Source organism: Equus caballus, chromosome 8 (genome assembly GCF_041296265.1).
Source record: "Equus caballus isolate H_3958 breed thoroughbred chromosome 8, TB-T2T, whole genome shotgun sequence".
Lineage (NCBI taxonomy): Eukaryota > Metazoa > Chordata > Mammalia > Perissodactyla > Equidae > Equus > Equus caballus.
Genome location: NC_091691.1, coordinates 63,074,465 through 63,098,188, shown reverse-complemented (window position 1 = coordinate 63,098,188; position 23,724 = coordinate 63,074,465). Strand labels below are relative to the sequence as shown.

At 33.9% G+C, this 23,724-nt stretch overlaps 1 protein-coding gene across 10 annotated transcripts in view; it reads left to right on the top strand.

Moving 5' to 3' along the window:
* NOL4 (nucleolar protein 4) overlaps positions 1-23,724 on the top strand; it is a 364,258-nt gene that overhangs the window by 90,225 nt on the left and 250,309 nt on the right. For 9 of the 10 annotated variants that reach the window (XM_023647625.2, XM_023647624.2, XM_070275624.1 and 6 more), the window contains 3 exons: positions 15,439-15,550; positions 16,464-16,576; positions 22,502-22,634. In XM_023647625.2, coding sequence (XP_023503393.2) covers positions 15,439-15,550; positions 16,464-16,576; positions 22,502-22,634 — 358 coding nt within the window. Of the gene's footprint in view, positions 1-12,919; positions 13,009-15,438; positions 15,551-16,463; positions 16,577-22,501; positions 22,635-23,724 lie in introns of those variants that run through there. The other variant, XM_023647628.2, reaches the window with a different exon arrangement.

Below are 23,724 nucleotides of genomic sequence, written 5' to 3'. Positions count from 1 at the left end.
CTTTTGGCAGGTTACTTACTTTTTTTCTTTTCCTGTTTAGAGGGAGATAATGGTATACATGGTGTGGTAAAATAAATGAGTTAAGATGCGTAAAGTGATTGGCATATGGTGAACTTTTGAATAATGTTTTTTCTCTTTCTTTGTTCAATCACTGCTCATGTTCTAGGTAGAAAGACAAGCCAGACAACGAACATAGCTCTGTCATTACCCTCAATGTAATTATGGGTGTAATTTCCTCTGCCTGTCCGGATGCCTCCATGTTGGGAGATAGGAATAGTAATAACTCATGCCTTGTTTCATGTGCATCCGGTGGATGTCGCTATTCCAGAAAGTCCACACACAGTGTAACTTTTATCCAAAGTTTGACTAGGCTGAAGGAAGACATAAAAAGGCCAGAGTTCTTGTGTTTTGGATCTCTCCTGCCAGATGAAGTTTATGAGAATTTCAGTTATTTCATATGCTTTCCCCAAAGCTTAAGTCTGTTAACTTAATTTCAAATTAATTATCAGAAAAATTTAAATATTGACTTTCTTTGAAGAATTTGCTTTCAGTATGAATTGAATAGTCCTTTCCAGGGACATACTGTAGAAACATAACATATCATGCAGAACTTCTATGTTCCTACTCTGAAAATTAGAAAGGAAAATCTTTATTCTATCAGATCTGGGACACTTAACCTTAAAACTTTAGTTAGCATCATTTTTGTCCTGTTCTTTTTATAAATACTTACTGGTTCAGCATCTCTATCTCTAAATAGGATATTTTAACTTACACCAGTTTCTGCTAGTTTGTTATGTAAAAATTCCCAGAATTCTTGTCAACTTATGATGAGACTAATGAGCAAAATTTGTAGCCATGTGGTGTGAAAAAATAGCACTAAACTAAAATTCAAGCGTTCCAAACAATTCATTTAACCTCTTTTTTGACTTAGGTCACAGTTTACTCACGTATAAAATCAAGGGGCTGTATTTTAGTTTTCTTCAGACTCTGAAGGAGTAACACCAGTGATAATGGTGTGTACGGGGCCATTACCGTGCTAAGGGACACGATAAAGATGGTAACCAAAGTGAGTAAATTGGTTGGCAACAGAAATGTTCAAACATAGGGAATGCATCCTGCTCTTATAAAAGCAGATTGGCTGATAAGCATAGCCTAGAGGTAGAACAATTTGGCTGCATTATTATCTAGAGAGTTCTCCTGTAAATGATGATGATGATAAGAACAATAGTGAAAAGGATCTGTAGCCATTGGATTTCATATTTCTAGGATTTTAAAATAGCAATCAAAGAAGAAAGGGCATAAAAATGACTCTCAAGTGCCAGCATGTTTTTGCTGCTCTTCATTTTTGTTAAAAATTTTGCAGTAATCTAAACCATGTTATGAATGGGCAGCTCCTTAAGTTAGAACTTAAGCTGCAGCACAGCAGATATGACTATACCTCATTGCATTTATTCTTGACTTGAACGTGATGACTTTGCTACATAGCCTATTTGCTTATTGTTTTTCTTCTGCATCTTTGTTGTAAACATAAACGATCTTGTGAAGATCGGTGTTGCCTGTCTTATAGTCCTATAGTCTGAGACATCGTTTTATAGAATTTGCTGGATATTACGCTGTTGAAATAGGGAGCTGTCTACATAAATCTGTGATTAGTGGCAGGAAGGCTTTGCTCTCCAAATGTATTTCCCTTTCCTATCACAGTGCCTCAAGTTTTACAATTAGAATTTAATTCATTTGGGTTAAACTGTTGATCCCTATATGTTTATATGGACTTCAAATATCCTTGGGCAAGGGAAGCTAGGGAGACAAATTAAGCTGCTAGCACTCATCAACACTTTGTATGACCATTTTACAGATTTGCTTTGGTCTCCCATATCTAGCTGGGTTTAACTCAGCAACAGGGAAGTATACAGAAAGAGAATGTGGGGCATGCCCTAGATAAACCTACTGACATCCCAAGTAGCATAGGATCTGCCTGACTTTTGTGCAAATCCTAGTGTGGCATCATTCATAACAGCCTTTGGCACGTGCCTGATATTTAGAAGTTGAGAACTCACATCATTAAGACGAGGATGAAAAACCTCTACCTACCTAATTTGAAAATATTTTCAAAAAAAGAGTGTACTATTTCTTTTAATGAGATATTTTTAAAGGTTGAGAGTATTGTTTTGAAATAGATGGAAAGTATTAGATGAAAAACTACGAATTATAAATAGATTTCCCAGTAAAAGTACTACCTAGTCATGATTCACTAATAGCATATAAAAATGTCAGGTTCCTGTGTCCCTTCTCACTTCCTCTTACTATTTTGAACTCTTCCCTTTCCTGACACAGATCCAAGTGTGTGGATAGGTTGTTACTGAAGTGAAAGGGCAAGGAAAATATTCTGTGGGGCTTAGAAATTCATTTCATGCCTGTAAGCTATCTTCTTCGACCTAATGTAAAAAAAATCGAAGTAAATTAATACAGCAAATAAACAAATATGGATCCCTGCCTTTTTTATGCAGATGACATTTTTTATTTCATTTTATTATTACAAACTAGAGTCATTTAAATAAACAACTGTTCTTAATATCTAATAGAGATAGAAAAAACCTTAAAATTATTCCAAATTCAAATATTTTTTGTAGACATTCTTTAATATTGAGCTCAGTGATACTGCTATACAATAAGTCAGTGATCTAGAAATATGTTTTATAACTAGTTTATCTTGGAGAGTTTATGAATATAAAACATTATTCAGTTATAGATATTTTATGCTACTTTTGTCATGTTCCTCTTGTTTGTTTTTCTTTTTCATGGCTAGTTTAGATGTTTAAAAAAATCATATAGTCCCTGATGGTGGGGGACCATGTCTGTTTCTCATATCACTGTATAAGCACGGTTTAGCAATCCTAAATCCTATTTAATCCTATTAAATAGCAATCCTAAAACAGAAGAATAGTGTACTTTCATTCATCAAAATGGATTTATTTCTCATATACGTGTAGTCAGAATGAGCTCAGGTGGGCAGAGTAACAATGCAAATCCTTTACACTCAGAAGCTGTTTTTTTGGTAGTAGAGACATCAAAAGACCTAAGAACTCACCCAAACCAGTTTATCATTGAGTAATTTCACAAAGCCTACCATTAATAATTTTTGTATTAAACAATAATGTCCCAATGAATAGATATATTCCTTGAAAAGGAATTAACCTTTTGGAAAAACGTCGTTTGCTCTTTATGTCCAGCCTAGTAAATTGCTACTTCAGTGCACCCTTGTGGTGAAAATGAGCCAATGCAACTTTTAAAACTATTGAGGAAGATTAATGCCTACTAGTGGGTGATTCTCACTCAGATCCAGAGGTTTAGGTATTCCTGGGTACTGGATGGTGTAGTAAATAAAATCTGCCAAATTTCTTAAAGTGTATGCATGTATGCATCTTTATAAATACATATATATGTATTTAATTGGGGTAAAATATGATAGGAAGGAAGAATAGGATGTGGGCAACTGACTTGAGGTTGCAGAAAGAAATCAAAGCTGGTCTCATCTTTGATGTCAGATAGACTTGGGTTAAGTCCTGATTAGGTGAATTCTATATGTGTGATTTTGACATGTATTATTTCTGGAGTTGTTTTGAGGCTCAGAAGTAATATATGTAAAGTTTTTAATGTAATAATTGCTTCAAACGTGTTATTATATTGAGATGAATAGAAACATGATGTTTTTTAAAAATATAGAGCTGTTTGTGGAGTGACCGATACTGTAAACAGATTTTTTCCTATTAACTAGATATTGCAAAGTCTCTTTCTTTCTTTGTGTCATCTGTGCTCCTCAGAAGCCTATGGATAACGCTCAGCCATGTCTTCATTCATGAATTCCTCAGAATTGAGATAATTATTCAGTGGCTTTATCAGCAGCAGTTTTAATCATTTTATGATAAATAAAAATAAACCAGCCTTTACCTATTTTTTATGTATTTATCTGCTCTACTCCTCATCCTCCCTTCCACCCTCAATTTTCTGGGAAGATTCTCTCCCAATCAACGTACACCACAGCCATGTTTGAGCGTGGCTCTGCTCCTTGACCTTAGTAATCAGAGAGGAGGTAAAGCCTGGAAGAAGCTGACAGTGACCTAGCTGCTGCTGCTGAGAATTTGGAATTTGGACCAAGAAATTTCTACCGTGGTGCACTTTTTCTCTTCAGTAGAGGACATGTAAACATGGTATCTTTTGTTACATATGTCAATTAGTTGTATAATTATCTATATAGTCTAAGGTGATATTTCTCAATAAGGTGCTATTGGCTTTTGTGGCAGACAGTTGGCACTGCCCCAAGTACTCCAAGCCATTTAATATCCTTAACCCCTGAATGTTAAGTTCCAGCAACACAAGCCCCAGTTATTGTGATAATCAAAATGCATCCCTGTTCTCTGTTTTCAAAAGTCACCTCTAGAGCACAGTAAACACCCCAAGTTGAGAGACATTTTCTGAAGGAAATATGTGGTCACTTCTTTACTTGGTATCTCAGAGAAGTGTTTTCATCATTTTCCAGTTGTTGAGCAATTCAAGAATTCAAACAATGAATTCTGTGTCTGTGGCACATTATTATCTCACAGACTCTGCACTTTGCCTGCACAAATATATGAGGGCTGTGCAACTTACTGGATTCTGTAGTACAGGGAGTCTAACCATCTCCATTTTCACCCATTTCCCCTAAGATGCCTCATTCTTGCCTGCTTTGAGAGACTGCAACAACAGTATTCTTGGCTACCTGTTTCAAAACAAGTGCTGTCTCCCCACTGACTAGCAGAGGGTAGTAAAGATAAACTTTAACAGAGGGAGTTGCAATGGGAGGCAGGGGGGGCTTGAATGGGCCGATGAATTCTAGACCGGGAAGCTTGAATTCTCCTTCTTCTCCCCTAAGCAAAACACTAATATATCACAGTATGCACACTCTTCTGGAAAAATCAAGAGAGGAAGTAAATTCCCCATACTTCCTGTGTGTAATCATATATTTTAACGTAGCTCTTCATGCTGCAAGTAACTGTCTAAACATTTGCTTTGCTGAGTCGTTTTATTTACATGCAATATTTAGGGATTGTCTTTATTTTACCATTAAAAAACATGGATGAAGAAAAACTTTTCAGTGCCCATCTGCTCATTTCTTTCATCTAATATAAGGAATTCTCTGTTATCAGAATCTGCTACTTAACAGCCAAATATTCTAACATGTGAAGCAATACAAAAATAGCACCCACAACTTTAGAGATCTACCGCCACTTTACTTGACTGTCTCTCTTTTTGATATTGTTGCATTTGCTCAATTGATAATTATTTTAGTTTTCATGAAATACAGCTCCAAATTAAAGATGTTCATATCATAAAAAAAGGAGAGAATAAAGTTCTTTTGTGCAAAGCAAAACAGCTAAATTTGAACTGTAATCAATGAAGCAATAGCTGTTTCCAGTAAAAACTAATTAATTATAATTAAATTAAATCACATTCTGTTTCTTGTTTGCTTACACCTTGATCTACTGACGTGTAGTGACGTCATGCCAAAGTCATCCGCTGTTGCCCTGGAACGCTGCTACCTCTCTCTGTTTTCCTCCTCTAGTTTCTCTTCATCAGGTAGTGGATTTCGGTGCCTTCACCGAAGCTGAGCGCCTTAGCCTTTTGCGCCACCCTTGTACCATTTCCTCATCCCTGGAGGATGCTGACTTATGCCACTGCACCGCATTCGCTTTTCATTCCTCTCACTCCACGTTTAAAGCATGTGCTTCAAATTTCTAACTGGCTTTTAGCTGTCTAGAATTTGACCTGAACTGTCTAAAAATATCCCCACCGGCTTTAGATCACCTTTGGATTTGCCAAAATTCATGTTAAATTTGACTACAAACCAGCTATCTTCACTCAACACTACAACAAGTATCTTTGGGTTGATAGACTGCATTCCTCTGCTTTAGACTTCTGTTTTCTACGTTACGTATTATAACCCATTAGTGATCAACTTAGTTGGTTGTGATCACTTTTAAAAAATGAAATGGAAGAGAATAGAAACGAGCAGTTTTATTTTATTTGTGTATATGTGCTAGCTTCTGATGTGAAATATATCTATATCCATGCTGTTGGTCTAAAAAGTTGGCAAACATTGCTTTAAATGGGCACTGTGATTTCAAATGGCCTGCAGACTTCCCCATAAGTACTTCTGCCTACCTGGCCTCTCAATTCTGCTGTTGGTATATTCTTAGATTTTCCTCACATAACAATTTGTTCTTAATTTAGAATTATCTTCAGGCTCTAACCTATATTTTCATTCATGTTAGATATATGTACCCTGTAATGTTGCCAGATTTAACCAATAAGGTACAGGATTCCCAGTAATATTTGAATTTCAGATAAATAATAATTTTTAATATAAGTTAGTCCTAATATTGCGTGTTCATCTGAAATTCAGATTTAATTGGGTGTGCTGTATTTTATCTAGCCAGCTTAATTCTATTTAAAAATCAACCCAAGATATTCCTGACCGGGCCAGGCCATCCCCCTTAACTAAATGAAAAAGGCCAGGGGAGCTGATGGATGGGTGTGAAGATTGAAGGTAGAATATGATCAGAGAAGAAAGAAGGGAAAGAAATAGTGAACAGTGGTATGAACTGAAACAGCATGCTGGAGTAAATGACAGTACTGGAGTCATAGCAGAACAAGCAATGCTGCAGGACTGATAGGAACTTACACAAAATGTGGGAATCCTCCACCAGGGGGCAGTGGTGGGTTTGAGGGTGGAAGGGCAAATCTAGCTGCATCCTGGATTTGGTGCTGGAAATGTTATTAAGGAACAGGATTTCAGTTGGTCCTTTAACAGTTGTTTAGAGGTCAGACAGATACCACATAGCACAAAGTCTTTCTGAAGTAGTAGTTAGGGTTCTGAAGCAAAAATTGCTGAAGTCTGGAGTATATGCAGATTTGCTCAGGCAGGCCAAATGTCCAGCTTTTATCTAACTGATTATTACTATGAATGAATTTTTTATCTAAGTGTATTTGTATTGAGACCTGATCAAAGTATTTTTCAGAATCACTTCAAAATTAACCAAACAATTACCAATAAGTGATTCCAATAATTTGATGTATCCAGGCACATTAGTGGCACAGAAAAGTATCTAGCAGGATTCATGGATAATTACAGTGCCTACACATTCAATGGACGTTTGTTGAATAAATAAATGTTTAGTTGAAAAATGTCTTTCTCTTTGCATGACTATTTCTGTATGCACCTCCACAAATTAATAATTTCCTCTGTAGAAGAAGAATGATGTCCACTGCTCATCTTTGCTGATGCATGAAATGGGTAAAAGAGAACCCATATAAATAAAAGGGCAAACCATTGGCTGGACATTTCGATTTTGTAACACATCTAGAAAAATGTCTGGACCAAATGTTATGGTGTTGGCAAATTTATATATATATAAAGCTTACAAATACTGTAATATTTGGCCCAGATATTTTTCTAGGTGTGTTATAAAATATATGTGTATAATATTTCTTAATTTCTCTTAATATATATATAAAGTCTCCTAATTTCCTCCCTTCAAATGTGTTCAAAGATTTACAGTGTGTAAACCAGATAAAGGCAGAGTGACCCTTGATGAATTGGAGATGTTGCCCAGAACCAAGATTTCCCTTCCTCAGATAGGGGTCTTTCTGGATTACAGTGTGCTCTGTATTTATGAATCAAGACATATGGTCTTTAATAGCATTTGGATTTATAGGCTCTGTTTGATTGTATTTTAATTCTAATGAAACTTTTTATTTTTTAAAATAAAATAAATTTTAAAATTTTAACAGTATTCAGTGATCATTATAGTGCCTATGGATTCGATATTTGTTGAATAAGTAAATGTTTTAAAAATAAATTTTCTGTAGCTTCATTATCCAGTTATGTTTGTGATAAAATATCACAATAGTAAATATTACAATAGTAAATATGGTAAAATAAATTTCACTAGGAGATTATTTTTAATTTCTTTATTCATAATATCAAGAGTGTTCATAAGAGAAAGATCAAAAGTTTGGCCCCAAGGGCAAATTCTTCCATGAGCGTACTGCATGATATTTGGCAAAAAAACATGGTTTTAATGTTATTATTCCAGTAAAATAAAGGTATTATTGCTATTCTCTAAATTCATTTTATAAAGCAAAAGTGGAGAAGGTAATTTACAAAGTAGTGTGATAAGACCAATTTTATTTTGCTTTGAAGCTCAGTATCTGAAATGGAGCACCCTATGCCAGGGCATCAAGCTGTGGAGTAATGCAACTCATAATGAATTTCAACATTCACTTACTACTTTTCTAAATTACTGATATTTAGTAACATTAATTCTGTTTTTCTTGCTAAGACCTTAGTGAATTTAGGACAAAATGGTTGATACATCTTTTGGGTTTAGCTTTTTTGTTTTGTTTTGCTTTAAAAAGTGCTTGCTAACACTCAGGATTCACCAGTGTCGTGGTCTGTCTCTATTTCAACTCATGCATTAGGTTCGAGTCTTAAACCAAGAATGACTTCTCTACTGGTGAATTTCTTTTAACAATTAGAAATCTTATTCATTTAGAAATAGGCTACTTACACTCCTTCTTGTACATTCTTTTGAAAGCAGAAGTCCTGTGCATTTAGTTCCTGGCTGTTAAAATATTATGGTGTTATTGCAAAGCCATCACTTTAGCCATCACTTCTGCTGGAACAGAACAGATGGCCTGTTGATTTCCTCCAGGTGGAGCTCTGTGTCGCTGTACTGTTGGATGTGTTTCTTGTGGAACTTTGTAATCTGAGACAAGGTACAAGTGCTTGACTGCCTCTCCTATTCAGAAGGGTGACCTCAAATGGTTAGAGCATTTTATACTTACAAAGAACCTCACACCAGGGAACATTGTAAACATTTTAGCATAATTAACCTATGCTGTGAGGTTAATATTCCAACTCTTTATGGATGAGACAGTCTCTCTGTCTCTTTCTTTTTTTAATACTGATCACCAGGAGAGCCTGTAAAATATAGTGAATAAAGGGGATAGGCTCTGAAACAAGTTTATCACATGAGCCCTGTCTGTTTTACTCATTTGAGAAATTACACAACCTCTCTGGAGCTTAGTTCCTTCATCTGTTAAACAGAGATGATAATAGTGATGATAGTAATTATTCATGGGATTGCTGTGAGGATTAAATGATAAAATCCATATAATGCTTATTTAGCATAATCCACTTATTAAACAATAGAAAACTGAAACATATATATGTATATGTATACATATACATACATATATAGTGTTCAGGAAGCATTTCCTTTGGTGTAAAATATCCAAAGCAAGTAATAGTTGTCGTATGATTAATGAGAATCTTAATTTTGAGAATCATCGATTCCCTACCATTTCAGGAACCAGAGAATTGCAGGTTTATGTACGAGCTGAGTAAATTTAGAGTGGCTTTCTATTGAAAATGCTCAGAAATTAAACAGTTAAAATTAGAGAGGAAGGATGCTTGAGAGGGAGGAAGAAAGAGGACAAATAGCCTGGTTTTAAAATTCTGTTATCAATTTACTCTCAATTTACCAAATTCTGATGGCTTGAGTCACTAAGATAAACTTGCATCAAGTAACTGTGAGCCACAGTCTGAAAAAGTACAGCAAGACTATGATTTATTACATTGTTTTGATTAATTAACTTTTTAATTTTTTTAAAACTTTATATTACTTCATATGTTCAGATCCAAGTAGGAAAGAAGATTTATTTCTGAAGATAAATCTCTGCTATTCAAAAACAAACGTAAGAGACCTTTAGGAATTATATATTTTCAAATGTACAAGATGAGATTTGCAAATTAATTTAACTAGGGTTGATTTTTTATTTCAGTTCTTTTGGATAACTGACATTTTTACCTTAACTGAGCTGTGTTGAGGGGAAGGTGGAAGGCACTCAAGAACTATGAGAATTTGGCTTTATAGTTGTAGGGCTTTTAAAAAGTACTGTTTCTTCTTTCTTCAGAAAGGCAGGGACATTGCCCAGGTAAAATGCTCATCCTCCTTTCAGTTATAATACCTGTCAGTAAACTTTTCAGAAATGTGTTCTCAATAGTTGATTTTTTTTAACCCACAAATGGAAGAGCAATAGCAGTGCCCTTATGGCGCTTGGTCATTAGGCCTTCTTCAGGTGGATCAATTTGTCATTAGATTACTAATGTCATATTATCTTTGCTGTAGGGGCCAATTTTATTGTTTAGTTGATCAAAAGATGCTGCAGTTCAATTATTTTTATGTAGAAGTATTACCGTATTTTTTGATGGAACAGGTTATTTCTACTTCTAATTTATGATCATTTGACGACTTCTTTTCTGTATTACTGATGAATTCCAGTCATAAAGGACTTCGAATGTGGTATTTTCATTGAAAATAATATCAATGTTGTTCAGTACACAGATGAATTAAGGTCTTTAGACTGAAAAGACATTTTTCCAAAGAAGACATACACATGGCCACGGGTACATAAAAAGATGCTCAGCATCACTAATCAGGGAAACCCAAATCAAACCCACAATGAGTTATCACCTCATTCCTGTCATAATGGCTATTATCAAAAGGACAACAAATAACAAGTGTTAGCATGGATAAAGTGTGGAGGTTCCTCAAAAAATTAAAAATAGAACTACCACGTGATCCAGCAACCCCACTCTGGTTATTTACCTGAAGAAAACAGAAACACTAATTGGAAAAGATATATGCACCCCTATGTTCATTGCAGCATTATCGACAATAGCTAAGATATGAAGCAACCTAAGTACCCATGGATAAATGAATAAAGAAGATGTGTGTGTGTGTGTGTGTGTGTGTGTGTATATATATATATATATATTATTTATACATATAATATATATATAGGAAGATTACTCAGCCATAAAAAAGAATAAAATCTTGTTATTTGGACAACATGGATGGGCCTAGAGGGTATTATGCTAAGGGAAATAAGTCAGAGAAAACCAAACACCATATGATTCACTTATATGTGGAATCTAAGAAGCAAAACAAATGAACAAACAAAACAAAACAGAAGCAGACTCATCGATACAGAGAACAAATTGGTAGTTGCCAGAGAGGAGAGGTGTAGGGCGTTGGACGAAATAGGTGAAAGGGATTAAGAGGCACAAACTTCCAGTTATGAAATAAATAAGTCATGGAGATATAATATACAGCATAGGGATTGCAGTCAATAATATTGTAATAACTCTGTGGTGACAGATGGTTACTAGACTTATTGAGGTGATCGTTTTGTAGTATATATAAACGTCAAGTCACTGTGTCATACACCTGAAACTAACATAACATTGTATGTCAACTATACTTCAATTTAAAAAAAAAGTCTTTGGAAGTGGTAAGTGGTGAAAAATTGTTATATCACAACATCCCCAGCCCTCAACCGTAGCTAATTCAAAGTTAAAAAATAACAATAACAACAACAAATCTTCAGCTATAACTTAATTTTGAGGAAGTTTCACAAGTGCTGACTTTGTTCTGTGATAACACTGATACTTTGGGATTTTTTTGAAATATGAAATTTTTAAAAATCTATTTTAACATCCCTACTTTCCTTGGACCCTAAGCATTTGTCTGTCTCTTGTATAAGCCCACCACAGTCCATTCGATTTATAGAAATAGACCAGGATTTGGGAAATCCAGGTTTGAGATCCAGCTCTTTGCTCTACTATGTAGCAATGGCAATTCATTTCATCTCTTTATGTCAGTTGATCCATTTATCAAAACATTACCATGAAATCTGTTTTAGCTACTCTCTAAAATAATGGATGCAGAAACCCAATGAAAAGTATAAAGCATTATATAAATGTAAGAAAAAAGTCTATATTTATAGAAAATAACATTTCTAATAGATACCTCAAATTATTTACCTGATAAATAATGTTAGGTCATTAGTTTATGCGGTTTATTATGGCTATGTTCTAGTCCTTCCTTTGCATGCTTATTTCCGTTGTAAGCAATATATGTGGCTTGTCACATGGCAGTTGTCTTTTAGTGTTTAGTTCAGAGGGAGCAAGACTGATACTCCTTCATATTAATTTTTGCTTCTTATCAATAACAAAATGCAGTGTTTCTGTGTCCATAAACAAACTCTAAGGAAATAGTCTTTATCGTTCCCCAATATAAAGATATTTCTAAGAATACATTTTCATGTGAAGTGTTATCCTTACCAGTATTCTTGGAAATGTTCTGTACTGTATATTCAAAGTCTAATTTCTATCCTGGAAACAGAGAAGTGATTAGATTTGAAAAGTAGGTCAAGGAAATAGACATTTATGAATGATTATAGCATTTTATATGATTAATTATAGTGCTCGTAGAATGGTATTTCAAGTAGCTGAATCAAAATATTTCTCAATTTCTATTCCTTATTTCTAGGTTTTATTTGCAACTACTGTTACACATTGCATGGAGGATGTTAGGACTTTGATGAATGAAGAGCCAAGAAGAACATGTCCCTGAATTTATCACCATTTATGAAGATCTATTTAAAGTTAATTTAGCATTTCAAACATTCACGGAAGCAGGGCCTTTCAGCAGTGCAGGGGCCATAGGGGCATTTAGCCCAGGCCTCAAGTTCAAAAGAGGCTTCACATAGGATTTCAATGTTATCTCTGAACAGGGTTATTGGAGAATACCGACAGGAGCAAAAGACAGAATTTCATCAAAGGGCTTTAATTGTGAAATGTAATTGTTCAAATGTGCCATAACTTATGAAGTTTTTAAGGACATTTCTTCATTTTTTAAAAGGTTCCGAGAGCCTCAGCAATGAAGATTGCATAGAACTCCTAGTTTCAGAGGGGCCTGGGAGGAAAGATTCTAGATGAGGAAAAAGGAATGATTGTCCCTTTTCACCTCCATGGCAGGAGAAGTGTTGTTTCAGACCTGAAGAGCCTGTCCTGAGGACCTCTTCTTCCTGTGCCTAAGAAGATGCAGCGGTCTCTGAGACCCAGTGAGCATGCGGTGGGGGAGAAAAGATCTGAGGAGAGTGGGATACCTCGGCAGGTCTCCTCGGAAAAATGTCTGAACACCAAGAAAAGTCCCCCCAAATGTGTGCTTTTGTCCACTTATGTCACATAGAGTGACACCCCAAGGCTATGCTAGAATAACACCACAGAGAATAATGTGATAAAATACTTTCTAAAAAATCTTTTCTAAGATACAAAGTGGGACTTTATATTTTTTCGTGTACACATGAACATGGACAAAAATGTGACCATTACAGGTACTTGTTTTTCAGAGTAAAACTATAAAAGAAATGTAATATGATTAATAATGATTCCAAGAAAAATTGATTTGGAGCCATGTAGTGCTAGGACAAGTAATATAATTGAGTCAGGTCAATAATAAATCTGTCCAGAAGAGATTCCTACGCTAGTGCTTTATTAGCATTTGGAAAAGGACAGATTACGGTGACCATCAGGATCACAGAAGTAAATGCAGTGTCAGTTCAACTCCACCACTTGCCTATCTTTTATTCAATGGAAAATTATTTCTCATTTATATAAGTAGAGAAAAGATTACATGGAAATCCTTAATGAAAATCAATGGAGCATCCTTCTCAAATCCTATTCGTTAATGAATTTACTGGTCAACCCTATTAATTTCAATGGAATATAATTCCACGTGAGTTAAGGAAAAAAAAATATCGGGACTGGGCATGCAGCATAGCTTTTTTTTCAACTTCTGAATTATTTAAAATAGGTGTTCAGAAAGTCAGAAAAAATCATCTCTAATCAGATAAATAAATCTGGCAAAAGTGTTAGTTGCCTCTGTAAAAGAATGAATAACAATCAAATTTGTATGTGCATGCATGTGTGTGTGTGTGTAGAAAGAGAATAAGAGAAAGTGAATGAGAATTTAAATTGTATATAGTATATATTTCCTTATTTAATAACTAATATAAAATAGTTCAACGAAATACTTTCAGATTTTTCTCCCACAATTCTTTGTATAGTATGAGGAATTTTTTTTTAAGCTGGACAACATCTTAATTTACATATGACAGTAATATTAAAAATCAGTATTTCGTACTTCAAATCCTAGTAGAGTTAAATTTTAATCACCTGTATGTGGATCATCCATGGTAGATTTTCACTGTAGACTTGTTTCTTCTCTTTGGTATCCTTTCGGCTTCTTTACCCCCAGAGTCACTGGGATAGCTAAGTGTTGTAAACTGATTTTAATACTAAATTCAGGGAAAAAAACATGCTTTACAATTTTGGATCTCAGTGTGTGGGGTTTCCTCAGTACTGTGCTCCTTCTACAGCAAGGATCAGCAAAAGTTGACCACATCCTTAATGGATTGGTGGAGCTTTGTACTCAATTATACATGAGGTGCATATTTCCCTTCCTTTCTACAAACTTAAAATACACTAGTGTTCATAACAGCCATATGTGCACCTGAGAAACCGTCTGTGGCATTGATATCTAATTTACAACTCACTGATTCTTCCTGCTTGTCTCTTTCATGTACCAGTGTTGGCGCTACAGTGGAAAACTAATACGCGACATCAGACTTTTTAGCAGCCCTGTCTGAGTCAGTGTCAGCTTTTATTTAGAGATATTTAACAATCTTATCAGTTTCATTTCAGAAATTATTTACTTTGATGAGAGAAATACCCTGGCTTTTGAAAAGTTAATGTTTAAAATATCACTGACAGGAGTATTGATTTCTAACTTGATTCTAGATGATGGTTCTGAAAGTAGGAGCTCTGTTGAGGGTGTGGGGAAAGCTTGCTCTGACAATGTGAGTTATTATGGACATAAATTAGAAAAAACTGACATGAAATAACAAATGAAGTAGGTGGCTGAAGTGCATTTCCAGGTGTGTCATTTTCTGTGGAAGGGATGGTTCACTGCAGTAGATACATACATGAGTTCTCTTAGAAGTATCTTTTATTTTCACTTAAAAATTTTTTTGAAAAGCAATAATGAAGAAATGCTCATTAATGCAAAATCCAAAGTTTATTGTTTTTCCTTGGGGCTAAATTTTAAAAATTTTTGTAAAATTGGATAAAATTTTGGTAGTGCTGGCAGTAAGTTTAAAAAACAATGTTGGCAATTTTTAATATGGAAAAGTCACTAGAATATCTGTACACTGTGATTACTTTTCCTAAAAGAAATGCAGAAATATAAACAGATATCCATCCAGATGTGGTTGATTTTTTTCTCCACATTGCGTTATTAGCTATATTAAGAGACATGCAATCAAGTTGGATAGATATTTCTTGAAATGATGCATGGTATGCAATGCATGCTTTCATTGTGCTTCCTGCCATTATGGAATAATGCGTCTTATTTGGAAATACAATGATCATTTCTGTTAAATCATGCCCAGTCAGCTTCTATAATAACACCTCTGTTTTGTGAATCATTTCAGATTTCAGAGAGCTATGCCTTCCTACCAAGAGAAGCGGTGACACGATTTCTAATGAGCTGCTCAGAGTGCCAGAAAAGAATGCATTTAAACCCAGATGGAACAGATCATAAAGGTAGCCGCAGTGTCAAATAGTGAGATTTAAAGTAATTTTATTCATAATGGCAATTTATATCTCACATTTTTATAAAAATGCAGTAGACTGAAACAGTTCAACAAGTCAGATCATCTCACTTATTCAAGTAGCAGGCAGTGAATTTTGAGTATCCACTTACAGAGTAATTCAGTGTCCGTGCTTAGAAGAAAGACAGTTTTGACTGTGGCAAATAACTTTTTTTCCTGTGATAATGTTTTAATTTTCATTTATCATGTGTATTTCATGGTATTTTAGATACATTCAGCAAGGAAATTGATGTTCTATCAAGTGTCCTTATAAATCTACCAACTCCTTATTTCTGAAAGTGATGAATAGTATGGAGTTCCATCACTGAAATTCTTACATAAAAATTGAGTGGCTTTAGCTTTCATCAAGAATTATCTAGATTATTTTCCATTTCTATGAATTTCTCTCAGAGATCAAATTAATCTCAAAGATACATTTAGGCTATCCCATTCCCATGTGTTGAAGGATGAATAGACTGGCACAAAATAAACAGAAAAAGAAAAGATAATTTCCTTTTGCGTTCAAGTAGTGCATATAGAAAATAAGTGTGCAGCAAAGGAGAAAAATACAAAACTACAAATAATTGTATTTTATCACTATAGTAGCTTCACTCAGTATTACCATGATGTCAAAAAGCTCCCCTCTAGTTAGAAATAACTAATTTTTCCATAGGGCTCATTCATGCCCATACACCTTTGTAGAACTTTACCAGTTATTTTTTTCTACAATCCTTCTATGATGCTACCAATCTCCTAAACACTCGGTATCTAGAATCTTGTTTCAATTTGACCAAATTGGATCATTCTGAAATTATAGGTAGAATGCAGTATCACTTTCATTACCCATTAAAAATGTTTTATTACAGATAATGGAAAACCTCCCACTTTGGTGACCAGCATGATTGATTACAACATGCCAATTACCATGGCCTATATGAAGCACATGAAACTGCAGCTGCTGAACTCACAGCAAGATGAGGTAAAATGGAAATATCTACGTTTGTATCGCTTACATGTCAGAATGAAGTTTGATAACCATGACTATCGCGTTAAGCATGACGGCATTTTGAAGACGGTAATTTATTTTTTAATGAAAGGGATGTCACTAGGATTGCACAGATGGAGAAACAGACAGAAACTTCTAGTCCTTGATAGAGATTCCCTGTCTTAACACATACATCTTAGTGCTATGTGGAAATTTGTTCATTCCCAAGAAAGATTCATTTTCCTTAGCTGACCACCATCGAGCTAGGTTTGGTAAAGTACTAGAAAGTTCAGGAGAAAGTATGACAAATGAATGAGTATCCAAGGAAAGTATCAAAGCCTTTAGTATTATGACTGTTTTTCCCTAGAAATCAGAAAAATCAATTTAATAGGTATTTCAAGTATAATCATTTCTCTACCATCCAAATCTTGTCTATATTTTAAGGTTATTTTTCATTATTGGTTATAAATAATGGTTAACTGATATTCTGTATATTTGTCTACTTCTCTGCATTTTCTAGAGATAATTTGTGGTGATTCTTCTTAATTAGAAGTGTTTTGATGTTTCAAATTATTCCATTTAATTTGTATAATAAGAATCTAGCAATGTGTTTGCTGGCATTTATTAGACATAAAATGCACATTTTTTGAATATTTTTCTCTAGGATACTAATTAACTCCCCAGTTTAGTTGAATTATCTCAAAGGCAGGAACCAAGTTACACATGTAATCTGTGTATATTCTCCCAAAGGCTTATAACAATAAGAGTTTAGTAAATCCTTGTTAACTAGTTAGTAGACATTAATCGATAGACATATTCAGATTATCTCTGTTAGGGATAGTTTCTCAGGCTAATAAATTCTCTCTTTCTTGAAATTTCTCTAGAACAGGAAATATGGTTAAATATTTGTTTTTAAAATATAGCATTATTTGTTGAAGTATTATTAAATTCTTTAAAATTACTTTGTTGAGCTAACTTTATAAAACTCAAATCAAATTTTTTGTTTCTCTCTTTATTTGAGCAGGTTTAATCTCAAAACTATGTTTATAAAATTGTTTTATCTCGAAAGACTTTATTAAGGGTACAGTCTGTAAGAAGATCTGTATTAGTGCAGTGGCAGTGTCAGGTTCCATATTACCAGATGGCTACATATAAATGATTAAATAAATAGTAATAAAATTGTTGGGTTAAAGACATGAAAGACAATTACAAAATGTTAATGTCTATCCATTCCTGAGAATGGAAAAATTATTCCCCTGATTCATTACATAATTGGAAAAAAAATTTTACAAAACCTCATAAAACTGGTTAGACCTGTCAAATTATTTGTAAGAAGCTCATTTAGATATAGATGTTTATTTCTAGGCCAAAAAGTAAGAAGATCAACTTTGTGCCAACAACATAGCCCACATATGCTGAATCTTTCTGGCTTCTAAAAAATCATACGTATTTCGCACAAAGGAAATAGATCCTTTAAAATATATAACTGGGTTAGGAAAATAACTCTTATCCTTACGTTTTGAGAATACTAAATTGGATGTGCATTGCCTTAAACATATTCAGATAAATGTCTACTTAGATTATTTACAGAATTTTAGAAATTGTGATTATTGAAAGATGAGAGGGCAAGTAAGGGAATTCATGGTTAAAATGGAATTCAAGTAAGATATTCCTTTGTGATTAGGAATTCAAATTGTCCTATCTGGATTTTAATGTGTTAATTCAATTAGTTCAACCAGTATTTATTGGGTGCCTTCTATGTAACTGGCACTTTTATAGGTAATGGAATTAAACAGTGAATAAATTGACAAAAATCTTGCCTTTGTTAAGCTGATCTTCCAGTGGGCGGCGGGGAACAGACAATAAAGGTAGTAAATAATGAAAGTGTGTATATAAGATGCTAAATGCTACTAAGAGAAATAAAGAAGGCCAGGAATAGGAATCTTTTTAGGATTACAAAATATTGTATCCAATTTAAGATCAACTGACTTTCTTATAAACTGTTGATGAGCATTTAAACTGGAACAAACTTTCTGCAGGAGAGTTTGGCAATAATTATTAAAACTTTTAAAAGTTATTTATATGCTTTGACTAGAAATTTATACTAAGGAATGTGATGTATGAAACAATTTATATATTAGGATTTTTATTGCATAGCTAATAGTGAATGATTTAAAATATTTTCAAGATCCGATAGTGAGGAATTGTCAAATCTGCACTGTCCAATATAGTAGCCACTAGCCGCATGTGGATATTTAAATTTAGTTAAAAATTAATTCAAATTGACTAAAATTAAATTTTCCGTTCTTTAGTTGCTCTAATCACATCTCAAGTGCTCAATAGCCAAGTGAGGCTGGTGGTCACCTTACTGAATAGGGACTATTATAGAACAATTTCATCACTGCAGAATGTTTTCTTAAAGGGACTGACTAAATAACCAGCATTAGAGGCACTGTGGAGCTTACTGAACTGCATGTTGCAGGACTCCCACCCCAAGATTCTAATTCTAAATCCGATGTGTGGGACCGGGTGATCTGAGTTTTTAACAAGATCTACACTCAGGCACATTAAGGTTTGAGGTGGTGCATTTCATAGAAAGGCTAATAATATAGGTTTTAAGTTGATTTGAGCATAAGGCCAGTGAAAAACAGCACAAAGATGAGATTGGTGGGAGTGATATTCAAGCAGTCTCATGGAAAACCCTAAATATTTGACTGAATAGCTTACATGCTAGTTGTATTGACTTGGATATAACTTCAAACTTGTGAGTAGAGAAGTAGCATGTTCTGAAATGGGAAGATTAATTTGGCGGTAGTTGATGAACAGGACTGATGAGAAGAAACTGGAGGCGTGTGGATAATTAGGACACACTCCTATTACGTCCTTCAGGATATGAGAAAATGAGATCTTAAACTGATCAGGACAATAGCAATGGAAATCAGGAGATATATGGTAGGGACTCTTTAGAGGTAACACCTGGAATTTGCAAACTAAAATGAAATATGGAACAGGTTAAAAATGTGAATTCCCAGAAACTTCTCAAAATAGAAATAAAATCTCAGTAATGAAGTTTTTAAAAAAGTACTAAATGTGATTTTTAAAAGGGAGAAGCCTGGGAAGAAAATTATTTTTTACAGTAAAATATTTGTTATAATTTGTAAAAAGTAAGTTTCAAGGAAGCAGAATTCTATGGGGGTTCGCCATGGCTTTCATTATAATGAGATTTTAGTAACATAGGAATAAGCTCACATTGTAGGACGTGGAGATTCTTTTCCTGGTTGTCATACAAAACAAAATACTCCTCCAGGGAAGGATTTAGAGGAATGACCTAAAGATGATCATGAATAAAATAGTTAATATCATATCCATCGAGTTTTCTGATTCTTTACCCTTAGAAATCTTCAGTAATTTCTTCCTATGGTGATTAGCATTATCTCTCTGTTGATAATAAAAAATTACAGTATTACATTTTATACACTTGCACCATTTTTTATTAAAAGATAATTTAATCAGTTAATAATTAGAATAGAACTTACAGTAGGAATGCATGCACTTAATTTCATTAAAGCCCTTTATAAATGTAAGCAATTGGATAATTCATATTCTAATGAGGAGTAGAATTATGAAAAGTAAATTGTCTTTCATAGGAAATCATAGAGGAAAATATTTAAAATAGTCACAATCATTAAGCGACTTGTGATAAATACTTTAAAATGGTGATTTAAAAAAATAAAAATACAAAACAAATACAGGACAAGTCCATTTGGTTACATAACCATTTTAATTTCTTGTCCAAATTCCTTAAAAAGTATGCTTACAAGAGTGGTCATAAAATGTGTATTGATTATCCATAATGTGCTATAGTAGTTTCTAGAACCATTCCATGGCACGGAGACTGTGACCTGGCTCTTTGTATCTACCTTTTCCTTGAACACACACACACATATTCTCATATACACAAGTTTTATATGCACACACATGTATGTATCTCAGATGGTTGTATATATACACACACTATGGAAACATTATTTTACTAGATTACATACAGTTAGCTATTTGTAGTATATATAATAAATGCTTATTATAAAGACTATGTTTATGTAGAATACACAGCTGCTTTATAAACACATGTTCATCTTTATTATTATATTTAAATTTATTTTTTGTATGTTTCATATAATATAATAAATATGAAACATTATTTACTCTAGAATTTGTTATATATTCTACATAACAGTATCAAACAGTTCCATGCTTATTATGTATCTGATATTGTTCTAACTACTTTAAATATATTATACCCCCTCAATCCTTATTTGGCCCCATGAGACTGATACTATTATTATTCCCATTTTATAAATGAGGAAATTGAGACACAGAAAGGTTGGGTAACTTGCTTGAAGTAACACATCTGATAAGTGACAGAGCACGGATCTGAACTGGGCAGTCTGGTTCTAAAGAATGTGCACTAAAATACTATGATGTCACAGACACTGTGTGTAGTATACGTGCTGGATATCTCTGTCGTTGAGCTATGTGTGCATAAATTAGTATGTATGTGGTGCTCATTGATGTGCACATTGAATTCTGTTTTTTCTCTTTTTAACATATATATTTATTTCAGATGCTTTGAATTGTCTTAGAATTTAGAATTGGAGAAAACCTAGCGTACCAAGAGAGAAGGCATGCCACCGGGAGAAATCTTTGTGGCTGATTGCCCAGAAGGCTCACAGGGTGGCATTTCCTTCTGAATTAATGAACAGCTATTTTCTCAAGCCTGGGTGACTTCATATGAATCCCAGTTCTGGTATATAATAGTGGGATAAATCACTTACAGCTCTGTGCCTCAATTTCTCAATCTGTAAAATTGGATGAATCCTGGTACCTAACTCATAGGTTAAGATGAAGATGAAGTGAGTGAATAAATAAAGAACAATGTCTGCACCATAAATAATGGTGCTACCACTACTGCTACTGCTAATTATTATATTAATTATATTAATTAAACTCTCAGATCAAACATTTACAAATTAAGTGGTTTTGACTAAACCTGGTGATTTCGATTAAATATTTACAATATTTTACACAGGTTTCTCAAGACTTTCTGCCTGCATAACACACTATTTCTCTGAAAATCAGTTTTCCAAAAGGAGTTTGCTACAGTGAAATGACTACAGCAAAATATCTTAGATTTGGTTTAGGTTGATATTTGACAGGTTTTGATGAATTGGTCATTTGGAAAATTGGCCTTTTGGTAATTTAGCCATTTGGTGATCTGGCTTTCGGTAAATGGATCTTGCACAATTTTACCTAGAATTCCTTTTTGTGGTTGCAGTGAAGTTCACATTTACTTGTAAGGAAAGAAAGGGTGTACTAAAATTACCTTGCTCTGCAATAAATGTGGACTTTGAACCTAGCGATGTAAGTTTGTCTATTATTAGAATCCGTTCTGTTTACCAATGAAAATTTTTTGATTAAGGTTTTCTTATTGTATTGTAAGACTTTGCTTATAATATTTTATTAGGTCACTTATTTTTAAAGTCAAAATGTGTATTTCTCTTTATGCTATGTTTGTAATTGACTCTTTTAGGAAATTTTTTACTAATTAAAAAAAATCCATTCTTTCATTGTTAAGGATAATTCCCCAATGATATCCTCCCTAGGCACATAATTTTACCTTTTAAATCTTCCTATACATAGATACATTGTTTGAATCTTCACAAGTCTTGAAATTCCTTAAAGGGAGAAATCATGCCATTATTTATTATTTCATGTATCAATTAATGTGCAATGTATTTTACCAAGTTCTGTAAAAGCTTGCTTACTGGCTAAACTCTAACTGACCTTATAGATAAAACGGTCACTATTTGAGTGTGTTGTATTTTATGATGCTTTATGATATTTTAAAACCATTTTCAGGATGAAAGTTCAATAGAAAGTGATGAATTTGATATGAGTGATTCAACACGGATGTCCGCTGTGAACTCCGATCTCAGCTCCAATCTTGAGGAAAGAATACAGAGTCCCCAGGCTCTTCATGGTCAGCAAGATGGTAAGAGTTTCAAATTGAACAAACAAACAAATAAACAAAACAAAACACCAAAAATCGGAGTCAGAATTTATTAAAACAACAACCACCTCTTACTCTTGTGTCAATTTTTGTTTGTTTCTGTGGGGACTTTTTCTATGTACTCAGGTTACATCTCCATTATTGTTGGGGTTCAAGTACTTGCTCAAAACTTGGGTAATGGGCTGATTTATAAACAAATGTTAGTTATAAAAAGCCAAGCTTGCCCATGTTTTGCTCCCTGAACTTGAAACATGTTGTATCAACATAGTTTGGGTCTCTTTCTCTAGCTTTGGTTGCTTGGACCATCATTCCTCTTACTGAATTAAGAGTTTAAATATGATCAAAAGAATAATTTAGATGTTTTTCTTTTACTAAAAGACAAAATTGTAACTAAAAACGAAGTTGATATAAAAGCAGTTTTACCAAAGTGGTTTTGCTGAATAAGAAGATTTTTGCTGGGATTTTGAGCTATTTTATTCACCTGTAAAGGAAAGAAAGATCATGGTCTCTTCTTATTCTTGGGTCCATTGAAGATTCCTGAATCATCCCGTTGTTCTTGATACGAAGAAAACTGGATATGCAGAGAAAGTTTTAGGTCGAAATGCTTTAGGTCGAATATTTTCAGGGGTCTTTAAAAACTGTCTTTGTAGATTTTTGTTTTTCTAAGTATAAAACTATGTATGCAAGTAGATGTACCTTTCCTGGGTAATTGTGAATGAAAATTAAGGATTATAAGTAGAAAGAAATGGGCCAATTTTATTCAACATTAGTTTATTATTTCTGTGATTAACCAGGTTTACATAAACTTTTTGACTACAGTATTGTTTTGTGCCTACCTGGGTGTAGGTGGGGAAATAAAACTCTTTCCTTGCTTCATATTAAAAACTGGTTGCAAAAGATTGCCACATTTCTATCTGCTATTAGTATTCTGCTTGTGTTGTCAAGGTTTAAGAAATCCCTGGTTTTAAGCATACAAAAATCCAAAAAAAAGCATGGAGATTTTTTTCTCACACTTCAGATGAGTCTGAAAGATGCTGGTGTCCTTGTTGGCATGAGTACGAAGAAGGGGGAG